Source organism: Mesocricetus auratus, unplaced genomic scaffold (genome assembly GCF_017639785.1).
Source record: "Mesocricetus auratus isolate SY011 unplaced genomic scaffold, BCM_Maur_2.0 Super-Scaffold_100014, whole genome shotgun sequence".
Classification (NCBI taxonomy): Eukaryota; Metazoa; Chordata; class Mammalia; order Rodentia; family Cricetidae; genus Mesocricetus; species Mesocricetus auratus.
Genome location: NW_024429197.1, coordinates 31,504,761 through 31,532,720, shown reverse-complemented (window position 1 = coordinate 31,532,720; position 27,960 = coordinate 31,504,761). Strand labels below are relative to the sequence as shown.

Here is a 27,960-nt window from a genome sequence, read left to right as displayed (position 1 = left end):
TCGTACGGGGTCATTTGTTTACATGGTTTTGATTTTACTTTCACTGAAACCAACGAGGCCAATGCTGCGTGACCACGTGGACAGAATGCACTGTGCAGCCGCTCTGAACTTTGGTTTCCTGATGTACAAAGGGGACCTCTAGTGAATAGGATGGTCTATTCCACCCCAGAGTCACACAACTGGGGGGCTGATATTTAACCCATGATAGTGACAGCTGCAGCGTGTCAGGAAGTAAACATAGCACATCCTGAAGAGAAGCAAAGGCTCCCAACATTCCGAGGTCTGTGCCTGGTGGAAGCTGCTAGGAGTTTGAATTCTGGTCTGTGGATTTCCAAGGTCATGGGCATCTCTGTTCCTTGTTTATTGGCAGTCCTGAAAACCAAGTTCACAACTAAAATTTAACTCCCATCAGAACATGACCAAGCAAGAGGCCCATGGGCGTGTTCCTGGCATTGAGAATTAGGGCAGGTGGTGAGACCCTGGGCCGTGCCTCACCATGATGAAATCGTGGTATCTGTCCTCTCCAGCCTGGGACCTGGCCTTCTCTCACCCATGGTCAGCCCACTGAAGGGGCTTGGTCCCCCACCGCTGCCACCATCCTCCCAGAGTCAGTCTCCAGGGGGACAGCCATTCTCCACGCTCCCCAGCAAGCCGACCTACCCACCCTTCCAGAGCCCGCCGCCGCCACCACCACCTCTACCCAGCCCCCAAGGTAAGCTGCGCTCAACCACTGTGACCAAGAGGACTGACATGGGGCCTGGGGGAGGCAGGTGGGTGCTCTGAACAACAGGCTGGGTTCCGAGGGCCACATTGGGCTTCTTGCCTTAGTGACAGTGGGGCCTACTGCGTGGAGAATACTGGTATAGTGGGTCCAGAGGTGGAGGGCGGAGCATCCCATCAGCCTCAGACTGACTCTAGCCAGCCACGTAGGACCACCTTTCTATGCCTCTTCCTTTCCCTGTGCTCTCTTCTCATCCACATGGCAAGGGGCCTGACCTCCCCTATGACTTGGACCTTCCCTCCATCACTGCAGTCCCCCTGCCTCCTCTTGCAGGCTACCAAGGCAGTTTCCATTCCATCCAGAACTGCTTCCCTTATGGTGACTGCTACCGGACCACTGAGCCAGCAGCCTCCAGGGACGGACTGGTGGGTGATGCCCCTGGTTTCAACCCTGTAAGGCCCAACACCTATCCCAGCCTCGGCACGCCTTTACCTGCCCCAGGTAAGCTGCCGAAGCCTCCCTTCCCTGAGCACTACCAAGGCGAGCCCTGTGTAGTAAGGCCTCCCGAGCAGAGAGAGAACCACCAGGATGACTGCATTCCTGCCATAGCTTTGCCCAGCTGTGTCTAGATGCTATGAGTCCCTAGGCTCCCTGAATTAGACCAGAGCTTATGGGCCTCATGGTGTTTCACACAGTGTTTATCAGGCACCTGCTGCGGTCTGGGGCTGAGACAGATGCTGATGCCTGTTCCCTTGAGGGGCCGAGGAGCTGGGAGTCTGTTGCTCTAGTCCTGTGAAGCAGCACTCAGGGCAGATAATTGGTGGGTAGAACCTCCTGAATTACCCAAGCTGAGCCCCACCCAAACCAGCCTCAGAGTCCAGATCTAGTGGTGGCTATTGAGGCCCTACAGAGGGCTTTCGAGGAGCACCGTGGGGGCTGAGGGACATGGACATTAGACACAGGGCCAGGCAGAGACGCTGCCGGTAAACTGTGGCTCCAGCATCTTTGGGGTTTGGCTGTGTGTGCAAGTTCCCACACCGGCTCTGTGTCTGAGTTCTCCCTTCCCATGTTGTGAGCACATCTGTGTGCATGCAGGGCTGGCCGGCTGTTGTGGGCACTCCGAGGAACACCCAGGGCATGGATTCACTGTGCTATACTGATGTTCACATACCCACCTCTCACATTACCTACCCTGAGACTCACAGCTAACTCCATAGTCAGGCACACACTGTGTGTGAGCATGCGGAGCTGCTCCAGGTTGCCGTGCTTGTGTGAACATAGTCTGTGAGTACAGTAACATTCATCTGTAGGTAGACATGGGCCACATATAAATACACGACAGGCCTGTGTGCCGGCCCCCTATGGGATCGGTACCCACTCTGCCCCCATGCTGCTGGCTTTCACCATCCTGTGCTCCTGGCCCCACCCCAGGGGATATACTGATTTAGCAGTCTGACACCAGGACAGGGGGCTTCTTTGGGTCTGTCCCAGCACCTATTGCTGCTAGCTACCTCCCATCAAGGTGACAGTAGTCCCAGGATGAACCAACATGTGAAAGACTTTGGGTTACCTCACCCCAATTGTACAGATGTGGGAGACTGAGACCCACTTGCCAAAGCCACATAAGTCATGACAGCAGCTCAGGGACAGGGCATAGGATAAGATGATCCTTTTGGGTCTCTGCCTCCAGTCAAGAACCTCGAGCAGTGGTCTCACCCTGGAAACAGGGTGTCCACCAGAAAAGCCAGGTGTCCCTAGAGCCAGATGGACTTGCATTTAAGATCAGCCCCCCCTTACTAGCAGTGTGACCTTAGACACCCACCCTCTCTGAGCCCATCCTTTTACCCTAAAGATAGCGAGTCGCACGTCATAGGAGTGCTATGAAGTCGGTTTTAGTGATGCTGGCTCCCCTCTTGTAGTGAGTGTGAGGTGGGGTGGGGGGACCTGGAAGAATAAGGAACTGAGTTCCCTCTGCCACGAGGGCCATCCTCTAAAGAAGGTGCCATGATGCTCCCACCCCACTCTGTCCCTCCCTCTCCCCCTCCTCCCTCCACAGGCGAGCTCTGGAGAGAGGCTGTCAAGCCTGTCTTTCCAGCTGTCCTGGGCTATTTGGAGTGCAAGACTCTGACTCCTCTGCACCTAGGTCTCCCATCTGTAGGCCCCATGAAAGGAGCATTAGAAGAGAGACCCCAGTGGGTCGGATAGCCCAGCCTCTGCCATCCTCCCACTCAGACCCTCTGCTCTGCCCACAGGCTACGAGGCCCTGGCAGAAGCTCCGTGTCCTACAGCCCTGCAGCCACAGCCATCTGAAGACCTGGTGCCCAGTGGTCCCCAGGACTGTGGCTTCTTCCCCAATGGGGCCTTTGACCACTGCCTGAGTCACATCCCCTCCATCTACACAGACACCTGAAGGAATCCTGCTGTACCTGCCTGCCCAGCTCCCGACACTACTTCAGCTGCTTGCCGTCAGCCCTGGAGCTTCCCACAAGGGGCAGCCAGGTCACATCACAGGCGCGCCCCTGCCTGGAGGGCTGTCTGGCCTCAGAGCTGCCTGCCAGGCACCATGGCCCTGTGACAGTCGCCTGACTGGATCTTTCTCCCTAAGGTTCTCAAATCACAGACCTCGTGTATATACAATGTACAGGACCTCTTTTCCACCTCCCTATGAGTTTTATATTTTTGGTTTTACAAAAAAACATTAAAAACTGGAAACTAGACATGAAGGCTTGGTTCTGCTTTGGGATTCAGCCTAAATCCGGAGACCCAGAAGATCTGAGGGGAGCGCATTAAGAGCCCGATGCCCAGGAGGCCCTGGGCTACAGTCGGGTAAATGTTCTTCCCCCATCCTCTACAGGGGTCTTACAGACCCCGGCCAGTCCCAAGGCAACACTGCCAGGTGCAGGTAGTCTGGGACAGGGGAGCAGACGGGGCTGAGAGGTGCTCAGAGACAGCCCCTCCACCACACACACCCTGATCATGGAGCTAGCTGCCCTACCTTCTCCGAGCCCTCAGCCAGTAGATAAGCCAGCTTTGGCTCTCCTATCTCGACTGTATGCAAGCCAAGGACACCATGGGACGGGGGACGCCATTAGAGACATAGACCCAGCAGCCTCAGAAAGCAAGAGGCAAAAGTAGGTCCCCCCAGACAAGCTGGGGTGCGGAGAGCACTGCTCAGGGGCTACACTCAACATAGGGCCCAGCCTGGGCCAGCCTGGGCTCCAAGGCCCTCTTAGCAGTCCTCCCTCCTCTTTGCCTGTGTCCAGTGCCCAGACAACGACCCACATCTGTCCTGTAAAGGTGGCCTGGAAGGGGCCTTCGTGTCAGTGTCACCTGAGGGAAAGATGAAGGAAGTTGCTGCCTCGTCTCTGTTGGGAGGCCAAGGGGGGCTAAGTTCCCTGCTCACCTCATCCGCACCAGCCAGCCATCCCCGGCTCCAGAAATGCCCCCACTGAGTAGCAGCCACCAGGGCACAGCCCCAGCCCAGTCTACTTGGCTGACTTACGCAGGCAGAGAGAGGGGAGGGGCCAGATGACCCCTTCTTCAGAAGGGAAAATGAGATTCCTAGGTCATCCAGACAAGTTGGGCTGCGTGCTTGGTCCCTCTGTCATTCACCCCAATTATGTGAGTCCTTTCAAAAGCCTCCTAAAGGTCACTGTCCTGTGTTCCTGCTGTTCTGGGGTCCCAGGGTCCTCGAGGACACCAGCATGGCTCACGGGGTCACACCTGTGCCTCCAGTAGTCTCCACCCAGCTCACACTCGAGGCTTGTGGTAGCTCTTGTTTGCCTTTCAGGCATGGCATGGACCTGATGGCCACCCTCTCCCTTGACCGAGGCCTTTTCATCGACGTCATCTTTGTCTACCAGAGCGAGCCGCGTGTCCCATTGTACAGACTGAGAAACTGAGTGGTGGCTAAGTAACCTGCCTGTGTGATGCAGCCACCCCGTGCCGCTGGCCCTCAGACTCGGGCTTCCCTGCCTCCCTCGTCAGCCTCAGCCCTGGCCTCCTGGTGTGGGCCCAGTGCAGGCTCCAGTGAGGAAAGGCCAACCTAAGTCACATACAAAGGGCCCCCGACTCCCACCCAGGGTGCCCCACCCACTCCACCCCTCCCCTCCTTTTTATGGAACTAATTAGGCTGTGGCAAATTTCCTTTAGCAGGGATGCTCAGGAGTCAATGCTGCATGTCATTGTAGGCTCTTAATCCAGTCCAGATAAGCAGAATTAAGCTGTACAATGAGGACATATTTCTATTAATAATGAAAAGGGCCGAGCCTCAGCACACAGGAACACACAGGGTGCTGGCAGTTGGATTCCATTTAGGTTCAGAGCAGAGAGAGGGAGGAGACAAAGGCAGTCAGAAAGACCAGAGAAGGCAGGCAAGACTGGAGTGCAGTGGAGCTCAGAGGGAAATAAAGGCTTGGGACTGCCAGTTGCTGGGATTCCCCCTCCCCATCCCCCTCATTCCCAGCATGCTTAGGGGCTCAGCGGTGTCTCCTCCTCTAACATGAGCATAGCACAGGAGGGTCTCCATATCTTCCTTCCCCAGTCAAGTCACTTCCTGGCCACTCCTCAGCTCTGTCCCTCAGACCAGAGAGCCTGGGAGCATGCCTGCCACCACTCCCAAGGACATCACACCCTAAATGGTATAGAGACAGCACTGTCCCTGTCACACAGGGTAAGCTGCAGTTAGGTGCAGTCGGCTGCTGTTTCTCATTGGGCCTGGAGAGTCATGGGAGGATGGGCATGGACAGGCCACAGCTTCCGGGCCCTGTAGGGTCGTTAGAGCAATGGATGAGAGTCTGCCCAAGGTTCCAGACAGCGTCCAGGCCTGACCTCCAGGTGACCAGCTGGGGTTGCTACAACACCCCAGCTTCCCTAGGAGCCCTGTGCCCTCCTCTCCTCCTCTCCCTCCTCCTCCATCCTGCTCCTCCTCCCTCCAGGGCCCGTCTCCTGCTATTCTGCCGTCTATGCTTCTGTCCTCCCCGTCTATGCTTCTGTCCTCCCCGCACACCTCCATTGTCTCCATTCTCTTCCACCTGCCGCAGCCAGCATGTGAAATGCTCTAGGAGACCAAGGTGGGGGAGGGGCCTTTGGGGATAGGTCTTCATCCAGCAACCCCTCAGCTGGGATGTTGTGACCTTTGACCTCTTCTGGTCCTGTGGCCAAACTGGCATCTGCCCTCCAAGGATTCCCAAGTTACAGATGACCTTTAGGTCCCATGAGTTACCTCAGGACCCAGGCCATCATGTAGAAGGGCCCAACCTTTTTCACTGCACTACATGTCATCCAAGCAGAAGACACTACACACACACACACACACACACACACACACACACACACACACACACACACACGTAAAAGGAAGCCTTCCCGCCAGCCTGGTTCCAGAGCCGCATCAGTCCCAAATAAACACACAGGAGGCTATATTAATTATGAAGCTGTTGGCCTTGCTCTGACTTAAGTATTTATCCCATAATTGTTAATCTAAGTATTTCTCTTACCGTAGAGGTTCCCGGGCTTCCTACCCCATGGCGGTCACATCTTGACTTCCTGTGTTTCTCCTTCCCAGAGTCCTCCTGGACTCCTAGTCCCACCTATCTTGGTTCCCTATTGGCCAGCAGTGCTTTATTGACATATACACAGGACTTCCAACACACACACACACACACACACACTCTCGCTCGCCCACACGCTCACACACACACACACACACACACTCTCGCTCGCCCACACGCTCGCTCACCCACACACACACACACACACACACACACACACACACACACACACACACACGCTCGCTCGCCCACACACACACACAGGCCTCTCTCCACTTCCCCTGATGCAGACATCTCTCTGGAGAGTAGGAAATGCAGAAAGGGCTTCTTGGGAGTGACAGGCAGGCTTACACCTCAGGTGCTCCCTGTTGGGCAAGGCAGGATCTGACCTGTAAAGTTCTGCTAGAAGACAGACCCCAAGCCTGATCTGCCCTCCTCCCTCATGGGCACAGGCTCCACAATACCCAAGCCTGATCTGCCCTCCTCCCTCATGGGCACAGGCTCCACAATACCCAGAGCAGAGCAGTTATGTAGCTGCCTGACAAACCCACCAGTGACAGTGACTCACACACAGTAGGACCATAAAGAATATCTATGAGCTGTCCCGAGCAGGGCCACTGGCATGGAGGGTGGGGGGCTGTATAAAGGTGCATGGCAGGTCTGAGACTAGCCTGGTTAGCCAAGAGAAAACCTGCCCCACCTCACCCTCGCCTCACCTGCCAACTCCCAACAGCACGTGCGACTCTAGGCCATTTGGCATGCAAGGCATTGTGACCCACTTTGCAGAGAAAATGACTGAGGCTGAAGGCAGTCCCTGCCGGAAGCCACTTGGACAGAGTTAGCATTCAGTGCAAGCCCACAGCAGCCCTCCTCCCTTCCCGTCCTGTCAGTCTGCGTGACAGCTTGGGATTTGAGCCCCTGGACCTGCCTGAGGACTTCTGGCACACGCCTCTCTCTTGTGTCCAGAGGGGACCATTAGGCTTTTATAAGTCCCGATTTATATACTCGCCTGGGCCTTGGGCCCTGCCAGGCATTTATAGGTTTCTAAGTGGTTCTGTCTCTGGGGGAAATGCAAACAGAACAGGAACTAGGAAGAAGCTGCCAGCTCTCATCAGCCAAAGCCTCCCATTCATTCCCAGGGGCCTGGGCCTGGGGCGACTGGATCCAACTTAAGAACAAGCATGGAGCTAGACTTGGAGCGCTGTGGGCCGTTTGAGAGCAACAACAAAACAAAAACAGCTCTAAGTTCAAGGTGCTTAGCTGGACTCTCATAATACAGATTGAGGCCTTGCTGGGGAGGGTCTGGGACTGCCCTGTCGCTGGTCGCATATAGCCTTACATAAATGCTTCTTTGAATTAATTTGCCAGTGACAGATGAAGAGTCCGCATAGACCCAGAACCAGAGTAGGAAGAGGCCTACTAACTTCACAGAGCCCAGCCAGGAGACACAGGTCCCTGCCCTCAGCCCCAAAGCCCTGCAAGGTACCATAGAGGGAGAAGACCATGCTATGCTGGGAGACCCTCGGGCAGGCTGGGACCCCAGAAGGTGGGCTGGGGCAAGTCTCACATTTTCAAAGGGCAAAGTCCTCTGAAGTAAAATGGATTACAGTGCTGACCCAGGACTGCAGGCTGGGTCAGGGCTAGGCCAACCTTCAGGGCCCAGGAGGCAGCCAGTCCTGGCCAGCCCACATGCCCTACCCCTGGTGACGGGCTGCGCACCCACCTTCCCTGCTCACCCTGGCGGCAGTGCCCTCAGGAGCCGTCACCTGAGGCAGGTGAGTAATGGAGGAGGCAGGACAGGCGTTCAGCGGCCCCATGAATCCATATTAGCAACAAGCCACCGAAAGTAGAGTTATGTCCTCCATGGCTATCCACTACACATCAGGGAGTTCCCACAGCCATGACAGCCCTGTTAAAGGCTCTGGGCCACCAGAGGGCCCCACTAACATCTCCCGCCCAGTGCAGGTCATGCCTGTGGAGAAAGGCCCTAGATACTCCAATCTCAGGTAAGGATGAGGACAAGGGTGGAGTAAACTACCCTGAGTGCCTATGACGGAGTCAGGCACTGAACTACGGTCTCCCTAACTGCATTGCTCCAGTCAACTTCTGAACCCTACCCCGTGTTACCTACAGACCCCAGACAGTGAGTCAGCCCCAGCCCACAACCTGCCTCCTCCCATCACCTGTGGAGAATCGCCCCACACTCAGGACCTCGGCTTTTCATCTGAAGGCAGAGCCATGCCCCAGCCCTCCCTCCAGGCTGCCAGAGAAGAGCCCCATGAGGCTGCCGAGGCAGGAGAGCCACCGTAAACCCGGAGGGGCAGTCAGTGCAGACAAGCCAGGAACTCCACAGGAGTTTACCCAAGGTTGCTTCTGTTGGTTACCTCTCACCAGCCACCTGAAGAGGAATGGGTGTCTCCTATAGAAAGGCTGGCTATTGGAGGGAGCCCAGGGGGAGGTCATGAAGTCTATCTAATGCAGGACAGACTGCCAAGTGCTCAGGCCCCACAGGGCCTCAACCTTCTTTCACCAAGCAAGACACTGCTAGCGTGAGCCGCTTCCCGCGAGCCTGGTTCCCAGATGCCTCTATGGCTGAGGGAAGACACAGGGCTGACCAACTCTGCTCCGCTTATGATAGTGGAGAAACTGAGCCTCAGGAAAGGTAAAAGACCATGAAGACCTGAGGGTTGAGAACAGGCTCCCACAGTGCCCACCCTGGCCTAGTAACCTACCTCACTGAGTCTGAGGTTCTGCTCCGGAAGCTGGAGTGACAGCTCCTCCCGTGATAGGCAGATTCACTCCCATGGCGCTGAGGCCTGTACACAGTGGTTAGTATGTATACTATGTAACAAGTCGTCTTTCTGCTTGCACAAATGCCCTTAGGGTTCTCCCTGTAACTGTAAGTCAAGCTCCATGTACAAATGGGCAGTCAGGCCAGAGGAATGGCCCAGCTTGCCTGGAGATGCATGGACGTTTGGTGGTAGGTCTGGTCTTGCAATTCCCAGGGCTCATGTTAGCTCATATGGACTTGAGCAGTGGCCTCACTGGTCACATACCCTAACCTGTCTACCCAAATCCTGGGACCTCAGTTCACAAATTCTAGCTGTGGTTCTCTGGGCTTCTGCCTTCAAATGAAAAATGGAAACTGTTAGGCTGGGGGTTTTTAAGAAACCAGGTGTGAAGGCCTTGAGTAGATCACTTAATCTAGTGATTCAGCGACTCCCTTACATCCAACTTGGCCTACAGAACGAGAGGCTGCCCCGGCCATTCACATCTGTCGACTGAACCGAACTGGGTCCCAGGCAATGCTTTTGTGCCCAGCACCAGACATGTCCCAGCACAGCCCCCTTCCCATAGCTTACAAACCTGATTCCCTCCTAATTTCTTTCTGTGTACTTGGTGTGCTCTTGAAATAGATTTTCCTCCATGGAGCCCTCTTAACGACCACTGGACACAGGCCCAGACACGGGTACTCCTTTTAGCATTTCCCCGCAGAGGTCGGTGTGTTGTGTAGGGGTCGAATTGCTTGCCAGATACGGATAGGGATAGCTGGGGATGCTGCCAGCTCCCAGGCCCAGGACACTCAGAGGCAAAGCCACCACTCCCAGATCAAGGCTCTTCTCCAGTCACACCGCCTTATTGCTGTCCATAGCCAAGGGCCCACCTAGGCCTCTCTAACTTTCAGACATCGCTCCTAAAAACAGGACTCTCTGGAGCCTTCTGCAAGCAAACTATCTGACAAGCACTTCAAAACCCTAGGTGGGAGAGAAAGTAGGGGGGTATGAATCTAGGCTCAGAACACTAGGCCAGGTCTCCTGGGTCCCAAGATCCCCACTCCGTCTCCAGGAGCAAGTTCTCCTACTTAACACCAAAAATAAAAGAACTTCCCTAGCTTACAAGACTGCACAGCTAACATACTACATGCTACTTGTGGGGGAAACTGACATGCTTTCCTCTGCCTAAGATCAAGAGCAAGACAAAGCACAGCACTCTTTACATTTTATTCTGTAATCCAGAAAGGCATGGCCAGAGAAACTAGGCAAGAAAATAAGATACCCAAATGTCTTTTGTTTTAAAAAAGGTAAAACTATGATATATTCTTGTATGAAGAAAATCTTAAAGAGCATATATATTGTGCACATACAGACACAGACACACACACACACCTATTAAAGGTAATAAATTGGCTGATGGAAGTTGAAGATTACAAGATCAACACACAACCAATTGTGTTTATACTTGAAACAAGCAACCCAAAAATGAAATTAAAGGAAAATGTCATGTAAAATAGCATCAAACAGAATAACATTTCTGGGTGTAGTGGTTACAACTCTAAGCCTACACCAGGTTTGTCTCTAAGTTTGGAGGCCAGCGTGGTCTACATAGTGAGTTCAGGACAGCCAGAGCTACATAATGAGATCCTGCTTCCAACCTGCCCCACAAAATAGCAACAAATTAATAGACTATTCTGAAGACTGCAATCATTGCTAAATAATTGGAAAGACACCCCACATGCACTGAAGACCAATTTCTTTTTCAATTTTCTTTTTTTGAGATAGGGTTTCTCTGTGTAGCTCTGGCTGTCCTGGAACTCTAGACCAGACTGTCCTTGAACTCAGATCTGCCTGTCTCTGCCTCACAAGTGCTGGGATTAAGTGTGTGGGCCGCCATGCCAGACTGGAAGACCGATTCTCAGCACATCACTATTTCCCTAGACTGATCTACAGTCAGAGCACTCTCTCCAAACCCCAGCTAGATTCTTTGCAAAACTGCCCATCTGACCAAGAAACTCATATGCAAATTTGTATAGGTCATAACATAACCCAAGCAATCCTGGCTCAGGGCTCCTGCATCAGTTTCCAAACAATACAAAGCTGAAATAATCAAGGCTGGAGAGAAGTTAAGAGCACTGACTGCTCTTCCAAAAGGTCCTGAGTTCAATTCCCAGCAACCACATGGTGGCTCACAACCATCTGTAATGAGATCTGGTGCCTTCTTCTGGCATGCAGGCAGAACACTGTGTACATAATAAATAAATCTTTTTTAAAAACTGTGGATCACCAGAAAAAAATTAAAAATAAAAAGCTGAAGTAGGGGGCTGGAGAGATGGCTCAGAGGTTAAGAGCACTGATTATTCTTCCAGAGGTCCTGAGTTCAATTCCCAGCAACCACATGGTGGCTTACAACCATCTGTAAAGAGATCTGGTGCCCTCCACTGGCCTGTAGGCAGAAGACTGTATGCACAATAAATAAATAAAATATTTTTTAAAAAAAAGCTGAGCCGGGCGGTGGTGGTGCACGCCTTTAATCCCAGCACTCGGGAGGCAGAGGCAGGCAGATCTCTGTGAGTTCGAGGCCAGGCTGGACCAACAGCCTCAAAAACAATACAGAGAAACTCTGTCTTGAAAAACCAAAAAAAAAAAAAAAAAAAAAAAAAAAAAGCTGAAGTAATCAAAGCAGTGTTAAAGGAGCATGAAGAAAACTCAGCAGGGTGGGAAGTTCAAAGGCAAACCTCCACAGCTATGGTCTCATGGTGGGAAGAATTTTCTGTGTGTGTACAGGGACAACTGAATACCCATGCGCAAAAGAGTGAAGTTGGACCTAGATCTAAACTGTATACAAGCAGGGTGGTGGTGCACACCTTTAATCCCAGCACTCAGGAGGCAGAGGCAGGCAGATCTCTGAGTTTGAGGCCAGCCTGGTCTACAAAGCAACACAGAGAAACCCTGTCTTGAAAAAACAAAACAAAAAAAAAAAACTATATACAAAAAAAAAAATAGCTTGAAATAGACCAAAGACAAATAAAAGTGTTAAAATCCCAAAACTCTTGGGAAACCTTGGTGACTATGACTACGATATCTTAAATCTGACATCAAGGGCACTGCCACCCACCAGCAAGGACGAGCTGGCCATCACTAACACGAAAGCTGTTTGTGCATCGAAGGACACCATCAGGACAATAAGGAGAGGCAATCCATAGAGCAAGAGGGGTGTTTTTAAATCGTGTCTCTTCCGGAAATACACCCAGAGTATGTAAGAATGCTTTTAGCTCAGCAAATTTCAAGTAAGTTTTAAACGGGCAAGCAATTTGGATTGATGCTGCTCTGAAGAATATTTACAGATGAAAAGTGGCCCTGTGTCATTAGCCACCAGGAAAATGCACACTCACACACCCATGGGACACTGCTGTGTACCCAACCAGTGTGGCTACCACCTGAGGCCACCACGGGTGTGCTGGCAAACAATAGGGATCCGGAGCTTCAGGCGCTGCTTGTGGAAGTGGAACCTGGTACAGTTGCTATAGAAACATTCTGGGAATGCCTTAAAAACTTAGACTTTCTATACTCTGAAATAGAATAAAAATGCTGGAGAAATTAAAACACATGTTCACAGAAAATCTTGCGCGCAGATGTTCATGATAACATTATGCATAGCATTCCCTCAAGTGGAAACCACCTAAAAACACCCCTTAGCAGTGAGCAGAAAGACAGATGTGATATATCCAGATGGTGGAATATTATTCAGCGAGAAAAAAGGAATGAAGCACAAACATGTGGATATGTGGGGAAGCTTGAAGACACGAGGCTAGGTAGGCAAGGGCAAGCAGGAAAGCCCACTGTGATTGTGTTACCGTGCATGCCAGGATGAGTGAGCAACGCCGCAGGACAGAAAGCGGTGTGGCGGAGTGTGGTAACCGTTAGCACGCACAGGGTTCCCTTTGGGGTAATGACAAGGTTCTAAAACTCACTGTGATGAGGCTGAAAAACTGAACACTGGAACCACTGACCTGGACACAGCAAATGGAAATTACATCTCGATAAAGCCTCTTTTAGAAAAAGGCCTGTGCTGAATTTGTCCCTCACGAACCTCTTAGTAGTAACAGAGCCATGCAACCTAGTTTACAGCCAGTCTGGCCACAGGCCCGAGTGACTAAGCTGTTGTTTTTTCCTCTGGTACTTTTTCCTCAAGCATCTCTCTTGCTTGGTCACCTTGGAGACAGAAAATGAGCGGGTTAGATACTAATTAGAGAAAAGGGGGCCTCTCTAGTGGAAAGGGATGGCTAGAGCGGGGTGCACCCCACACAGGACGAAGCCCAACTTTTTCCACAAACCAAAGTCACCCAAGAGGAGAGGCTTGGTCTAGAGGCCACAAGAAAACACTGTGGACGGCTCTCGTGCAGGGACAGGGCTGACAGCTAGGACAGCTGATGGCTTTTGCCAGCCGCCCCAGGGCCTTAGGCCAGTATACCACCACTAAGCTATAGCTAGTTTTTACTTTGAGTTGTGGTGTCATTAAAGATTTATTACATTTACAGTGTTCTACCAGAAGAGGGCACCAGATTGAATTGTAGATGGTTGTAAGCCACCATGTGGTTGCTGGGAATTGAACTCAGGACCTGTGGAAGAGCAGTCAGTGCTCTTAACCTCTGAGCCATCTCTCCAGCCCCATTTGTGTTCTTCTTGACTTTACCTCTTGAATAGCTGGGCTTATAGGCCTGTGCCACCATGCCCAGAGCCCCCAGTATCTTCTCAGGAAAACCACCCGTGCGGATGTGTGGGGGAGCATGAGAACATGAGGCACGCAGGACAGAGAGGCTGGCCCGTGGTCTGTTAGGCAGGATAGGGTGGACACCAAGGGGCCATGCCCCTCCCTGCAGGGCTGATAAAGGAGTCTGGATGGTCCCCCTGGACCCCTATACGCCAGGCATGGCTCCGGGCCGACTCCACAGCAGGCCCTAAGAATCCCATGAGATGATACTTTGTCACACTTAATGGAGCACTGAGAACAGAGCAGGAGCTGCATAAATCTCGATGATGCGACGTTCCCTTGGCTTCCCCGACAGTCTGACATGAGTGAAGTGTAGCGGAGGTGGCAGTGACGGGGCTGGGTCTAAGAAACACTGAGAACTGGGGGGCACAGCTCCAGGCTGAGGAGAGTCCTGCTGGGGGGGGCACAGCTCCAGGCTGAGGAGAGTCCTGCTGGGGGGCACAGCTCCAGGCTGAGGAGAGTCCTGCTGGGGGGCACAGCTCCAGGCTGAGGAGAGTCCTGCTGGGGGGGGCACAGCTCCAGGCTGAGGAGAGTCCTGCTGGGGGGGGCACAGCTCCAGGCTGAGGAGAGTCCTGCTGGGGGGGGGGCACAGCTCCAGGCTGAGGAGAGTCCTGCTGGGGGGGGCACAGCTCCAGGCTGAGGAGAGTCCTGCTGGGGGGGGGGCACCCGGTACTGGGAAAAAATAGAGGTGGAGGGGCTGGCAGAAAGGCAGTGGAATAGCTTTCAGCCCCCTGGCACCCCTAAACAGGGAAGAGCCAGTCCCCCATCCCCCTCCCCTTCCCCCCACTCCCTTTCCTCTCCCCCTCCCCTTCCCCCCTTCTCTCAAGTCAGAGGCTTCTTGATTCCGAAATGCAAAGCAGCTGGGGAATCTTTCTTGGCGCAGCTGCCTCCAGAAATGGGTATCCTGAGTCTACCCCGCAGGCTACAAGTCAGGCAGTCCACAGAGTTGCCCATGGGCTCCTTAGTGCCTCGCTTCTGATAGGCGCCAACCGCCAGGGATCACCAGCCGTCCGACAAGAAAAATCTGGAGGAAACAAAATCCTACAGCAACACACCGAAGCCAAAACTAACAAGGTGACAGGAATAGCACCTGCGAGACACCGCCTTGCCTGTAGCCACAACAGGCAGGTGTCTTCAGAAAGGATGGAAGCCACAGAAATGGAAAGCAGGAAAAAAAATTAATGAGACCGTTTGAATATCAATCCAGGAAGTTCTAAAAATAATGAAAACTAACCAGAGTTCTCCCCAAAGAGCAAAGCCAAGAAACACGGAAATTTTCCTGAGTTCTAGTTTGGCAGGGATCACTAGACCCCCATCAGTAAACGACACCAAGCTGGTCATTTGGAAGGTCTAAAGAGCCAAAAATAAACAGTGACCCTAAAAAGAGGGCAGCAGGGAGGGGAGACACGGGTCCATCCAGAACTGGTTCTTGAATCTCATCTGACCCCAGAACTCTGAAAGGTACAGGCCTGCGCAGAAACCTTAGGAATCCTCAACAAAACCAGTTTTCAAATGCAAATTCCATGTTAATTCACTGATCACTGATCAAAGGTGAGTATAAAACAGACAGCCTCAGGCAACTAGCAAAACAAAATGGATTTTTGGTACACCACTTTTCAAAAAGTTGTGCATCTAAGACCCAGCAAACGGGGAGAGTAAAGCAAGCATTCCCCAGGGCAGAAGGGCAGGGAGAGCTGTGCTGCCAGGCCCATGGGACAGATGGGCCAACTGGGTGGACAGAGTCAAACTATGGATGGCCTGCGCGGCAGGGACAGTGACGGGGAAAAAGTGTGACATGTGGCTGTAAAATGAGAAGAATTAGCGATCGGGACATAGGACAATGAGGGTGTGAGGAAGTAAGGCTTTACTAATTGGAAAACTTGTCAAAGTATGAGGGAAAAACATGTTACTGAACTGATAAATATTTACCAGCTTGTGGTAAGTATCAGGGCTCCGGGTAGGTGGGGGAAGGGCATGAGGAGAAAGGCGGTATTCCCTGCCCTCCTGGAAGCCCATGGAACTGTCTCCAGCAAGTAGCCCAGGATCAACAAACTGCTAGCCCACCTGGGGCCATGAATTCGGCTGCCCTGGAAAAGGAAAAGGGGGTTGGGATGAGGAGATAATTTGGGGGTGCTGATTATAGAAATACGTTTTTTGAAACAGCATTATTTGTATTACTTTGAAAAAAATGAAAATCCATGTTACATGAGTGTAATTAATCACTCTTAGCAAGACAGACATTAAATGAGACTCAGCAAACCAGCCCGTCTTAGTGTGGACAAGTCAGGACAGGAACCGAGTCAAGCTGTGCTCAGTGACACTAGGCTGCTCTCAGGAAGAGTGTGAGAGTGACCGGTTTGCACACTCAAACTCCAGAGTGAGCTGGCTCCACCCTCCAATGCTGGAAAGAGTTTAAAACCGTTCAATCCCGCTCGCTTCTGCAAAGCGAGCAGAGTGCAGCAGACACAGATGACCACGATTTGTGTGTGTGTTTGATCCAAAGGTTTTACTTTCAAAGGGAGGAAAAAATATGGGACCGGAGGAAATTCTTCTCATTGACCGTGAATTCTTAGGCCACAGAGCAGCGGAGACAATTTCCACAATGTTCCACCTTATTCTGCACACGTTTCCTTTGATGCTGCAGTGAAGGGGTGCCCAAGTGCCACCCCACCCCCACACCTCCCCACCCTCCCTTTCTCCATCTGCACCCCTCAGGGCAGGGTGAGGAGATATTTGTTGCTGTGGATTTTGGCGGTACCAGTACTCTTTGCCAGGAGTGAACTCAAAGTTCATCAGCCTTTGGCCCCCCTAAGCTGGTAGGAGTTATCCCTTTAAGTGGTATAAAGCTCAAAGGCCCGAGCAAAGCCGAGAGTCCCCGCATCAGAGGCCTGTCCCTCATCCCTCACTGCACCATTGGTCAGTGTAGCCCCTGGGTCACCACCCTGGTCACACTGTCATCCACTGTAGGCTAGCATCTTCCCCTCTAGTCGAGCAGGGCTCCCAAAAGCCTGACCCAGTATGAGCTTTGAGCTCCTCAGCTGGGACAGGGCTGTTGATTCTTGAATAAAGAGGCGTGAACATGCAGCCTGGGTGTGCCGCCTCACCCTCACAGTGGCTTATCAAATGTGGTGGCCACACACCTCTTACTTCAGGTCCTCTTGGGGCGACTGCTACAAACACACCTTTCTGACCCGTCTAAAGCCTTCTGGCGATTAAAGCCATTGCCCAGGCTCACTGCCTTCCTCCAGAGGGCAAAGGGGCATGTGTTATCCTCTCCTAACCTTTGTCTGAAGTAGTTTCCGCGGGAGCACTGGCAGCAGGTAGGGAGAAAGACACCCACCAGCCCCAGGACCGGCACTTAGATTCCCCTGCTGTGGGAGTGTTCAGGACCAAGAGCCTGAAAGCACTGGGCTCCTTTTCCCCTCTAATACGATCAGGCTCCTCCCTAAGTTCCCAAGAGGAGTGAAGGATGAGCCAGAGTGAAACAGCAAACTGTGAGCTCCCAGGGCCAGGAGGCACCCTTGCAGCCCGGAGACCTGAGGGTTGGGTAGGCAGCATACAGAATGAGCACAGACTACTGCGGGGCCACAGGGGGGCACAGGCTCGGGGACTCCCCCAGCCTATCTGCCGCCTGTCAAAGGGCAGAGGGCCCGGCTCCATGGCGGACTTTCCCAATTGGGAAAGGCTGAAACTGTGTGTAGAGAGAGGACTGCACCCAGGCGAGCCTTGGGTTGGGTCCTAGCGGCCCCTTGTGGCCATCCCTCTGTCTTTCTCCCCTGGCCTGGGAGACTGCTGGGAGGAATCCTGGGTCCTTTACTGGATGCCCAGGGCTGTGTGGTGAACTTGGCTAGAGTCCTGCAGGCCCTTGAGTTCACTGAGAGGCTTGGGCAAGCCTCTGAGCAAGGCCAAACCAATTTTCAGAGAAGCTTGGAGCAGAAGGACCGAAAAGAGCCTGGCTCCCCCTCCACAATTCATTACACAGGGGGAAACCGACCTGTGGATCCTGACAGGGTCACACCTACCTAGGCTGCGAGTACAGAGCTGTGTGCTGGAGTGGAGGAGGGGCTTCCAGAGCCAGGGGAACCTGCCCCAGACGCTCACCCTCACTTGACCCCATGCCCCCTTCACGGCCTCAATTGTCTCCCTCCCCAGAGCTCACCTGGATGCCCAAAGATCACCAGTCAGGTTGGGAGCTAGAGTTCATGTCCCAGCCTCAGGGGATCCCCCAAAGCCCCTCTCCATGATTCCTCCCCTTCTTTATCTGAGGGACCCTGAAGAGACACACACACACACACACACACACACACACACACACACACACACACACACACGAGCACGTGCGCACAGGCACGCACCCGCGCAGATACACACACGTAAACACATATACATACACATGCAGATACTCAAATACACACAAACACATGCACATATGTGGATACACATACACACAGTGACACACACTGTAGACTTCTTTCTTTACTACTTACTATTTGCCTAATTCTGGCTCAAAAAAGAATTTTTTTAGTTGAGACAATGTCTCACTAATTGGCTCTGGCTGTCCTGGAACTTTCTATTTAGACCAGGCTAAGCCAGATGTGGTGGTTCACACCTTTAATTCTAGCTCTCAGGAGGCAGAGGCAGACGAATCCCTGCGAGTTCAGGGCCAGTCTGGTCTATCAATTGAGTTCCAGGACAGTCAGGGCTGTTACGCAGAGAAACCCTGTCTCAGAAAAAAAAAAAATGTTAGACCAGGTTAGCCTCAAACTCAGAGAGGCTTGCCTACCTCTGCCTCCCAAGTGCTGATATTTAAAGTGTGTTCTACCATGCCTGGCCTCTAACTCAGTTTTTGGAATTCACACTCTCTCGTGGCTCCTTCCTGCCACAAGGAAGGAACGCTGCACTGTCCTTACTCCTAAGGACACCACACAGTCCCACCTTAGCAACTCGCCACCAACTTCCTGGAAGCACTGCCCTGCTCCTGCTTGGCCACACCCTTCCAAGGATGCACCTGCCCCTTTCTGTAGACAGCCCCCTGCTGGCCTGGGCTGGCAGGGCATCTGTTCTCAGGGTGATGTACTCTCCTAGGCTCCGTCCCAGGATTCAGCCCCATCCTGCCCTGACAGATAGCTCTTCAAACTCCACGTCCAAGACCTTCCCCCTGGGGTCTTGTCTCTGGAATCGGTGACAAAACCTTGTCATGGTTCTAGGCTGAAACTCCCTCAAGAATGAACCTGGATATGTCCTGAATGACACATGGGACACAAGAGCCACATAAGGGGTGGGTGGCACATTGATGACCTATCTGGCTGCCCCTCAGGCTGGGTTCACAGAGTCTCCTAGAGCTGGGATAGGAGAAAACTGAACTCCGAGTCCCCCTGGTTAGCAATAGGGAGAGGAGTCTGCTTAGATCCTAACCAAGCCCCACACCAATCTAAACACAAGCATCATTTCCCTGGAGAAGCCTTTCCAGTTGCTCTTGTGGTGTGGCTCATCCTGTGGGGCAAGGCCTGTTCCCTTCCTATAGATCGTCAGATATAAAAGCCTCTTACCCACACCAGAGCCTTCACAGGTGTCACTTTTTCTCCCAGAACCCATTTCTGTCCCTGTTTTTATTCCAGATCCCTCTCTGCCTCTTCTAGCTGACCAGAGACCTCCAACCCTCAGAGCCTAGTTTTCCTCTCCCAGGCTACCCTGCTGGATGGTCCAGCCTGCACTCACACCTGCCCTGCTGGATGGTCCAGCCTGTACTCACACCTGCCCTGCTGGATGGTCCAGCCTGCACTCACACCTGCCCTGCTGGATGGTCCAGCCTGCACTCACACCTGCCCTGCTGGATGGTCCAGCCTGCACTCACACCTGCCCTGCTGGATGGTCCAGCCTGCACTCACACCCGTCTCGCAGAGTTGACAGCTCCACCACGGGGATTTGCATGCACGTAGCCTGTACAGCATGGAATCGCTTGATTGTCAACCCCGTCTTACACACGGAAGCAAGGCTCTGTGTCCCAGGCCAAGTATCTAGTCTGTGCTGGGAAGGGCTTTCCCAGACCAGAGTTCCACAAGAACAGCCGTTACAAATGTGGTTTAAATGGAAACCAGCCTGGGAGCTGTGCCCCTCCCCCAACCAGTTCTGGATGGAGGCTATGCATCCCCTTTCATGCTGTTTATTCTTTTGAACAAATTGTGAGTTTTACAAGACAGTCAAAGTCTGTGGTGGCAAACACATGTTCCCATGGTGAGTGTCATTTGGCTCACGAAACAAGGACTATGAGAGCAGCAGGCGGCCACCCAGCCCCCACCCCCTTCCCCGAGAGGCTCACATCTTGCTGCACCAAAGGCCACCTCAGGAAGAAGCTGTCTCCACCTCAGTGTCGATTTCACATCCCCAGACCCCACACTCACAGCTCTGTGGAAGCTAGAGCCGAAAGCCTGGGGGGGGGGGACAGTGCCACCTCATAGTGAGAAGGGAACAGGTGTACAGGGAGAGGTGTCCAGCCCAAGGCCACTCTGCTGGGAACTTGAGCTCTGGCCTCTCAGCTTCAAAGCTGGGGTCTCTCTCTTCCACCATCTGAGCTTTTCAGGTCAAAGCAGCAGCCCCTCGTGCCTGGCCCACTGTCCTAAAGGAGCCTGGGTCTCCTGGAAGCTGGAGCACTGCATTCCCAGCTTGGCGCTGTGCCCTGGGAATTCACTCACCTCTCAGGCCTCAGTTTCCCCTCTGGAGAACAAGGGGAACAAAAGACCCTGAACTCCAGAGTCTCCGGTGTTTCCAAGCAACGAGCACACTTCGGGCACCCCAAGTTACCAGGCCACCCCACTCTGAAGGAATGAGTCTCCTCAGAGGTCGTCTCTGCCTGTGTCACAGTTACCCTCAGACATACTCAGGGTAGTTTTAGTCCAAGCGCATTCCCCAGTCAGAACCAAGTTTAAGACTGAGGAAACAGGAGCCCACTACACACAGCAAAGTCTCAAATATGCCGCCGCCTCTGTGCTCCGAGGGATGAACGTGGGCGACCAGTTTGTCATGCAGTCAACCCTGTGTCGTAGCACCGTCTCCTCAGTATCTGCTAGAGGCCTCTTTGCCTCACCCTCCCTAAGACCCTCAGCAAGACATTCCCACAGACTCATCCCCACCCTCTCCCGGAGCTCCTCCCTGAGATCAGACTTGACAGTCTGGGGGCTCATTAGGCCTGCTCCTAGGCGGGTAGAAAAGGTGTCTTAAGATGACTGTGCCGAAATTGGGGTGATAAGAAGGGCAACAACAACACCCAAGATACCAGGAGAGAGTGGGCACAAAGGCCCAGCCAGGGGAGGGGCTGCGAAGGGGCAGAGAAGGCCTCGGTGTCCTGCACGGTGGCGGGAGGGGGGATGGGAGGGGGTGATAGGGATAGCATGCTCTCCCCCCACCCCCAGCCAAGCCTGCACACTGTGGGAGTTCTGGTGAGAGAGTGTAAGAGCCCTGGGGTCCTCAACAGGAAGTCAGTTGCCACCCACACAGCGTGTGAGCAGCGTCCCCTTCCAAGGAAATGTTGGCTCCAAAGACTGCAGCCCAAAACAACTTTTTAAGACTCTTTAGGAATACGAGCAGATGTGCAGAAATCTACAAAAGCAAGTGTGTGAGGCCCCCAGAGTCAGGGTGCTGGACGCCATGCATCAGGAAGTGCGAGCAGGACGGAGAGCCACAGGGAGGTCACGGTCAAGGACCAGGCATCGTCTGGGCTTTAGGTTGATAGGTGCTCAGCACACATAAAGACATGAAAAGGGAGCCGTGTTCCCTAGTGCACAGACCGGGCAGTTCAGACGGTTCAGAACAGGGTGGGGCTGGGGGCGGGTCTAAATGGAGACCAAACCATGGGGGTTTAAGGAAGGTATTTGATCCATTTACAAAGGCTATCCTGACTGTGTGGAGAGTGAGGTTGGTGGAGGTAGGGACAAGAGCTCTGTCTTGCCCTGCTGATTTAGGGGACCCCACCTTTACATCACACACACAAAGCCATTCTCCATGATATTCTGTGTCCTGAAGGCTGATCTCTAGGGACAGCAGGACCTTTACTCTCTGGCTTTCACTAGAAGACATGAGGGCAAATTTGGGGATGTCTCCTCTAAGACAGATCCATGGCTGTACCTATACCAACTGCCACCAAGCAAGAGAAAGGGAAGGCACAGTAAATGCTAAGGGATCTCTTTGGATCCTAGATGCTGTATAGACCACACCAAGCACGGCCCTGGCTCATCATAAAGCTGCTAGTTTTCAGTGAGCTCACGTTAGGTCAAACTATGATGCCAGCTGTCCTGTCCAAGAGTTTTATAAAAGATCAGATCCAATGGAGAATGTCTGGAAAGAAGTTTAAAGTAGAACCTGGGGCCATTTCCCTCAGAATGGAGGCACAGATCTCTGAGGTTTTGGAGCTCACCCTGGCCTCTTCTGCATTGAAAAACTACTGGGCTGGCCACATGGCCCTGTCACAGACTGATACCCATCTAGAGAACCTAAATGGCCGTGACCCAGGTTGCTGGCTGACTGAGTTCCTGTTGCCTACCTACCCTGCTGCGTCTCTGGTCCTGAACCCCATGACCATGTCCAGGGACTCCTTGGGCTCCTGGTTTCCATAAGGCTCAGCATGCAGAGTCATGGCTAGAGACTGGAGGTGGCAGAGGCAGCATCACTTCCTCCAGCTCTCTTCCTGCAGGACCCGCTGAGGTCACTGCCACTTCCACACCACCCACACACAACAGGCCCTCCAGGGCTTTCGCCACTGCGCTCTTCCTGAGAGTTCCCTACTCCCCGCTAGGTCTTTTTAATAGTTCTTTGACTAACCCCACGGGAGCAGCTTAATTTGACTGTACTCCACAGTTCCTGCTGGGACCCAGCATGGTGTAAAGAGGGCTGAAGGGGTCCTCCAATACATGGCCCCAGAGTGCAAGGACCTGTGAGTCCTCCCCTTGAGCCTTGAGTCCCAGTGTGATGGAACACCCACTTCAATTATTTCCTCAGACTGTCATGGCAGACTAGAGAGACTGGCTGGCTGGCTGGCTTTGATGAAGCAGCTGCTATGATGAGGCCACCAGGCAAGGACCAGACAGTAGCCTCTAAGAGTTGGGAATGACTCCCAGCTGGCTGCCAGCAGGAAATTGGGACTTCCGGCTACAAGGATCAGCCATGAACTTGAATGGACTTGGAAAAGGATGCCATCCTTACTGGGATAGCTGCTTAGCTGACATCTTGATTTTGGCTAAGCTAAGGCCCAGGACAATGAATGAACCCAGGCAGACTTTCACCCAGTTCCTGGTAATTATAAAGAGACCGAGATAATAAATCATTGGTTTAAGTCACCATGCTGCTAGTCATTTGTTAAGCAACAATAGTAGCTAATACACTGGGTTTTATCTGTTCCTCTAAATCACAGCATCCACCCTGCAGACTATCTCTACTGCTAAGTCAGGACACTGAGTCAGGACACCATCTCCAGCATTCAACGATGGGACCAAAAGGCACAGGCCAACTGTGCAGAGTCAGGACGCCATCTCCAGCATTTGAAACATGGCACAGGGCAACAGTGAGGCTGCTCGGCCTGGACTCTGCTCCTGCTGCTTTCTAGTCTCTTCCAAGGAATTCCCTTCAGCTAGTTAACAGAAGAAAACCCTCAGGGAGACTGGTGTCACAATGGGTGTGAGGCTATGCTAGCACTTGCCAAAAGGACTGGCCCTCCCCTCAGGGCCTGCACCCAAAGACAATGAAGAGCTTTGCTCCCTCTGAGCAAAGCTTCCCCTGATGGTCCACTTGAGTGGAAGGAGACCAATTCATGGTCAGGGGGTTCTGAGTGGCCAGGAACTTGGACAAAAGGAGATTGGAAAGCTGGTGGCAAATAAGTAGGCAGATAGATTGACCTCTCCATGGGGTCGCAGTGCAAGAAGTCCCTCATGTCTCAAGTCTTCTTGTAGCAGAGACTGTTGGAAACTAATTGGGAAAATGAGAACAACCATTCTGTTGGGTGTCAGTCAACCCCTCCCCGCTAGTTCTCTCCAGGTCTGATGAACTCATGAATACCCATGAGAGCAAGGGAGGGGGCTCACTCTTCATGGGTTGCTATAACAAAATGCTTCACGCTGGAATGTCTTAAACAACATGTTAGCTCATTCAAAGGCTTCTTGTTCCTTGGTGACCTCTATCTTACTGTGGTTCTCATGACACCTTTGCTTTTGTTTTTACTTTTGAGACAGGGTCTCACTATGTAGCCCTGGCTGGACTGGAAGTCACTCTGTAGACCAGGTTGGCCTTGAGCGCAGAGATCCACCTGCCTCTGCTTCCTAAGTGCTGGGATTAAAGGTATGGGCCACCACACTTGGTTCTCATGACCCCTGTGTGCATAATGGGAGGCAAAGAAAGGGAGGAGAAAGAGAAAGGAGGAGGAACAGTGGAAGGAAAGAGGCCATTCTAGTGTCTTTTCTTACAAAGGCATTGATTCTACTAGATTTGGGCTTTTGTGTTTTTGTTTTTGTTTTTTTGTTTTGTTTTGTTTTGTTTTTGTTTTTCGAGACAGGGTTTCTCTGTGGCTTTGGAGGCTGTCCTGGAACTAGCTCTTGTAGACCAGGCTGGTCTCGAACTCACAGAAATCCTCCTGCCTCTGCCTCCCGAGTGCTGAGGTTAAAGGCGTGCGCCACCACCGCCAGTTGGGCCTGCTCTTATGACCTCGTATATCCTTAGTTACTTCCTTAGTGTCGTCCTGACCCCTATCTCCATTGCTCTCAGGAAACCAGTGACAGCCAGCTGATTATACCATGAGCTTTCCACCACAAGGTGGCAGCAATTAGTTCTCTTGGTCTCTCGATAGGGCTTCTGGGCCAGAGACTTCTGCCAATGTGGCCATCTGGAGCCCTACAGGATACCTTGTCTATCATCAACTGTAAGGCCTCTGACTCAGGAACTCAATTAATAGTGAGCAAAGCAGAGTTGCATCTGGTGGCGAGCCGAGGAGGAGAGCGGTATGGCCTGCTGAAAATGACTCCAGTCACTAGCTGGGAGACAGCTCCCTGTGCTGTAGGGACTTGCCTATAAGAAAGGCAGGTGTTTAAAACAAAGTCCAGTATCGTGTGGCACACACTATTTCCTCACAGCCCAGCCTCTAACTTACCTACTGTACAATTCCATGTATCACAGCCCCAGCCTCTAACTTACCTACCGTAGAATTCCATGTATCACAGCCCAGCCTCTAACTTACCTACCGTAGAATTCCATGTATCACAGCCCCAGCCTCTAACTTACCTACCGTAGAATTCCATGTATCACAGCCCCAGCCTCTAACTTACCTACCGTAGAATTCCATGTATCACAGCCCAGCCTCTAACTTACCTACCGTAGAATTCCATGTATCACAGCCCAGCCTCTAACTTACCTACTATAGAATTCCATGTATCACAGCCCAGCCTCTAACTTACCTACCGTAGAATTCCATGTATCACAGCCCAGCCTCTAACTTACTTACCGTAGAATTCCATGTATCACAGCCCCAGCCTCTAACTTACCTACCGTAGAATTCCATGTATCACAGCCCCAGCCTCTAACTTACCTACTATAGAATTCCATGTATCACAGCCCAGCCTCTAACTTACCTACTATAGAATTCCATGTATCACAGCCCAGCCTCTAACTTACCTACTATAGAATTCCATGTATCACAGCCCAGCCTCTAACTTACCTACTGTAGAATTCCATGTATCACAGCCCAGCCTCTAACTTACCTACTGTACAATTCCATGTATCACAGCCCAGCCTCTAACTTACCTACTGTACAATTCCATGTATCACAGCCCCAGCCTCTAACTTACCTACCGTAGAACTCCATGTATCACAGCCCCAGCCTCTAACTTACCTACTGTACAATTCCATGTATCACAGCCCAGCCTCTAACTTACCTACCGTAGAATTCCATGTATCACAGCCCAGCCTCTAACTTACCTACCGTAGAATTCCATGTATCACAGCCCAGCCTCTAACTTACCTACTGTACAATTCCATGTATCACAGCCCAGCCTCTAACTTACCTACCGTAGAATTTCATGGCTCCTGGTGCAGTCATACAGTTGAGTGGGCTTCACCACAGCCCAGCCTTTCTTTGTCCAATTATCCCCACTCGGGCATGGCAGGTTTTTCTGGCACTGTGCCCAGATGCCCTAGTGCCATCTTTGGAGTGCCCCTGCATTTTGTGTTTTTGCTTCCCACAGTCGCATCTGAATTCTCAGCAGGTACAGAATCTCCTCTGCCCACGAGTGACACAGTTTCAAGTCAGCTTCCCCTGCGGCTGCCTTGGCTCAGGCAGAGGCCAAGACCTCCTTTACTTCTTGCCCTCCTCTGCCCTGCCCCCATCCCAATCATATCTTTAGCATAGCACTTGCGCACGAAACCTCATCTTGGGTTTGTTTTTTTTTAAGATTTATTTATTTATTACAAACACAACACCCTGCCTCCAAGTACATCTACACATCAGAAGAGGGCACCAGATCTCATTACAGATGGTTGTGAGCCACCATGTGGTTGCTGGGAATTGAACTCATGACCTCTGGAAGAGCAGTCAGTGCTCTTAACCTCTGAGCCATCTCTCCAGCCCTAGGGGTTGCTTTTGAGGACCAGCCCAAGACAATAGCCTTGGGTTTAGGAGGTGTGGTTTGAAAGAAAATGCCCCCCATAGGGAATGGCACTATTAGAGGGTGTGACCTTGTTGGAGGAAGTGTGTCGCTGTGGGAGTGGACTTTGAGGTCCCCTGTGCCCAAGCTACATCCAGTGTCAGAGTTGGTCCTGCTGCCTTCGGATCAAGATGTAGAACTCTCAGCTCCTTCAGCACCATGTCTGCCTGCATGCTGCCATGACGAAAATGGGCTAAACCTCTGAACTGTAAGTCAGCCTGAATTAGTGTTTTCCTTTATAAGAGTTCCAGGGTCTCTTGCATGGAAGAGCAGTTGTAATTCCACTAAATTAGAAATGAAGGCTACATTCTGTCTGTGCTCAGTATCTTGTCCTGACGGACAAGGAGTAGCCACAGGGCTAGGTGAATGGTCCTGGTCACCAGGGAGGAACTGGGCTCAGCTAAACACTAGGGAAAGAAGAACTCTTCATGAGCCGGGCCCTGTGAGGTCAGGGAGAGGGGCTCTCATATCAGATAATAGTCCTCAGCGAGAGCAGCAAAGATGGGGTAACCTCGGGCCTGGCAGGAAGAACCCAGGCACCTGTGAGTGTAGAACTACCCCAACTGGGGAGCCTGGAGGCTTCGAGAAGAAGAAAGTAGTGGTTACTCATCCTGTCTTGTCCGTCAGCTACAGACATGGTGACTACATACAGCCAATATGTCAGCTCCACAGATGGACTGCTCTCACCCACCCCTGCCATCTGGCTCAGGCTCTAGACCAGGCTGAGTGGGAAAGGGACTCAAGTGATATTGCCCTAAAATGACACCATGTGCACGGGCTTTGTGGCCCGTTCCCTAACACTTTGGAGATGCCTGGATGTCTTTCAGACACGCAGTTAGACAGACTCAGCTGACGAAAGCAACACAGGGTAGTCTAGGCTAGCCCCTGTGCTAGGTGTGGAGGAGTTTGGCTTCCTTTCTATTGCTGTGGTGAAACACTGACCCAAACAGCCTGGGGAGGAAAGGGCTTGTCTGCTTCCATTTCGGGTCAGGACCCATCACCGAGGGAAGTCAGGGCTGGACCTCAAGCAAGAACTGACACAGAAAGCACGCAGGAGCAGCTTCCTGGCTCACTCCTGCTTTCTTACACAGCCCAGGCCCACGGGTACCGCCCACAGGGGGCTGGGCCCTCCTGCATCAATCAGCCATCAAGAAAACGCCCGCAGATGTGCCCAAGGCCATCCGAGAGCGGTGACTCTTCGGCTGAGGTGTCCTCCTCTCGTGCGCTCTAGACTGTGTGGACAGCTGATGCCGCCTCACATTGCTGCGATGAACACCATGACCAAAAGCAAGTCGGGGAGGAAAGGGCTTGTTTAACTTACACTTCCACATCACAGCCATCGCTGAAGGACGTCAGGCCGCTGAAGGACGTCAGGCCAGGAACTCGCGCAGGCCTGGATCCTGGAGGCAGGAGTCGATGCAGAGGCCATGGAGCGGTGCTGCTTACTGGCTTGCTCAGCCCG

At 52.4% G+C, this 27,960-nt stretch overlaps 1 protein-coding gene and 1 long non-coding RNA gene across 4 annotated transcripts in view; one reads left to right on the top strand and one right to left on the bottom strand.

Moving 5' to 3' along the window:
- Glis1 (GLIS family zinc finger 1) overlaps positions 1 to 3,438 on the top strand; it is a 185,943-nt gene extending 182,505 nt beyond the window's left edge. Inside the window, exons 8-10 of the mRNA XM_005072153.4 lie at positions 528 to 712; positions 1,055 to 1,222; positions 2,974 to 3,438. Coding sequence (XP_005072210.2) covers positions 528 to 712; positions 1,055 to 1,222; positions 2,974 to 3,131 — 511 coding nt within the window. The 3' untranslated portion in view covers positions 3,132 to 3,438. The remainder of the gene's footprint in view (positions 1 to 527; positions 713 to 1,054; positions 1,223 to 2,973) is intronic.
- On the bottom strand, positions 254 to 27,960 carry LOC110341253. 3 transcript variants are annotated; one of them, XR_005881327.1, is made up of 5 exons: positions 27,820 to 27,960; positions 13,022 to 13,060; positions 9,006 to 9,089; positions 1,913 to 2,025; positions 254 to 372 (listed from the first exon to the last, which is right to left on the bottom strand). It is a non-coding gene; the product is annotated as an uncharacterized LOC110341253 (long non-coding RNA). The 3 variants fall into 3 exon arrangements; XR_005881325.1 differs by lacking the exon at positions 9,006 to 9,089; XR_005881326.1 differs by lacking the exons at positions 9,006 to 9,089; positions 13,022 to 13,060.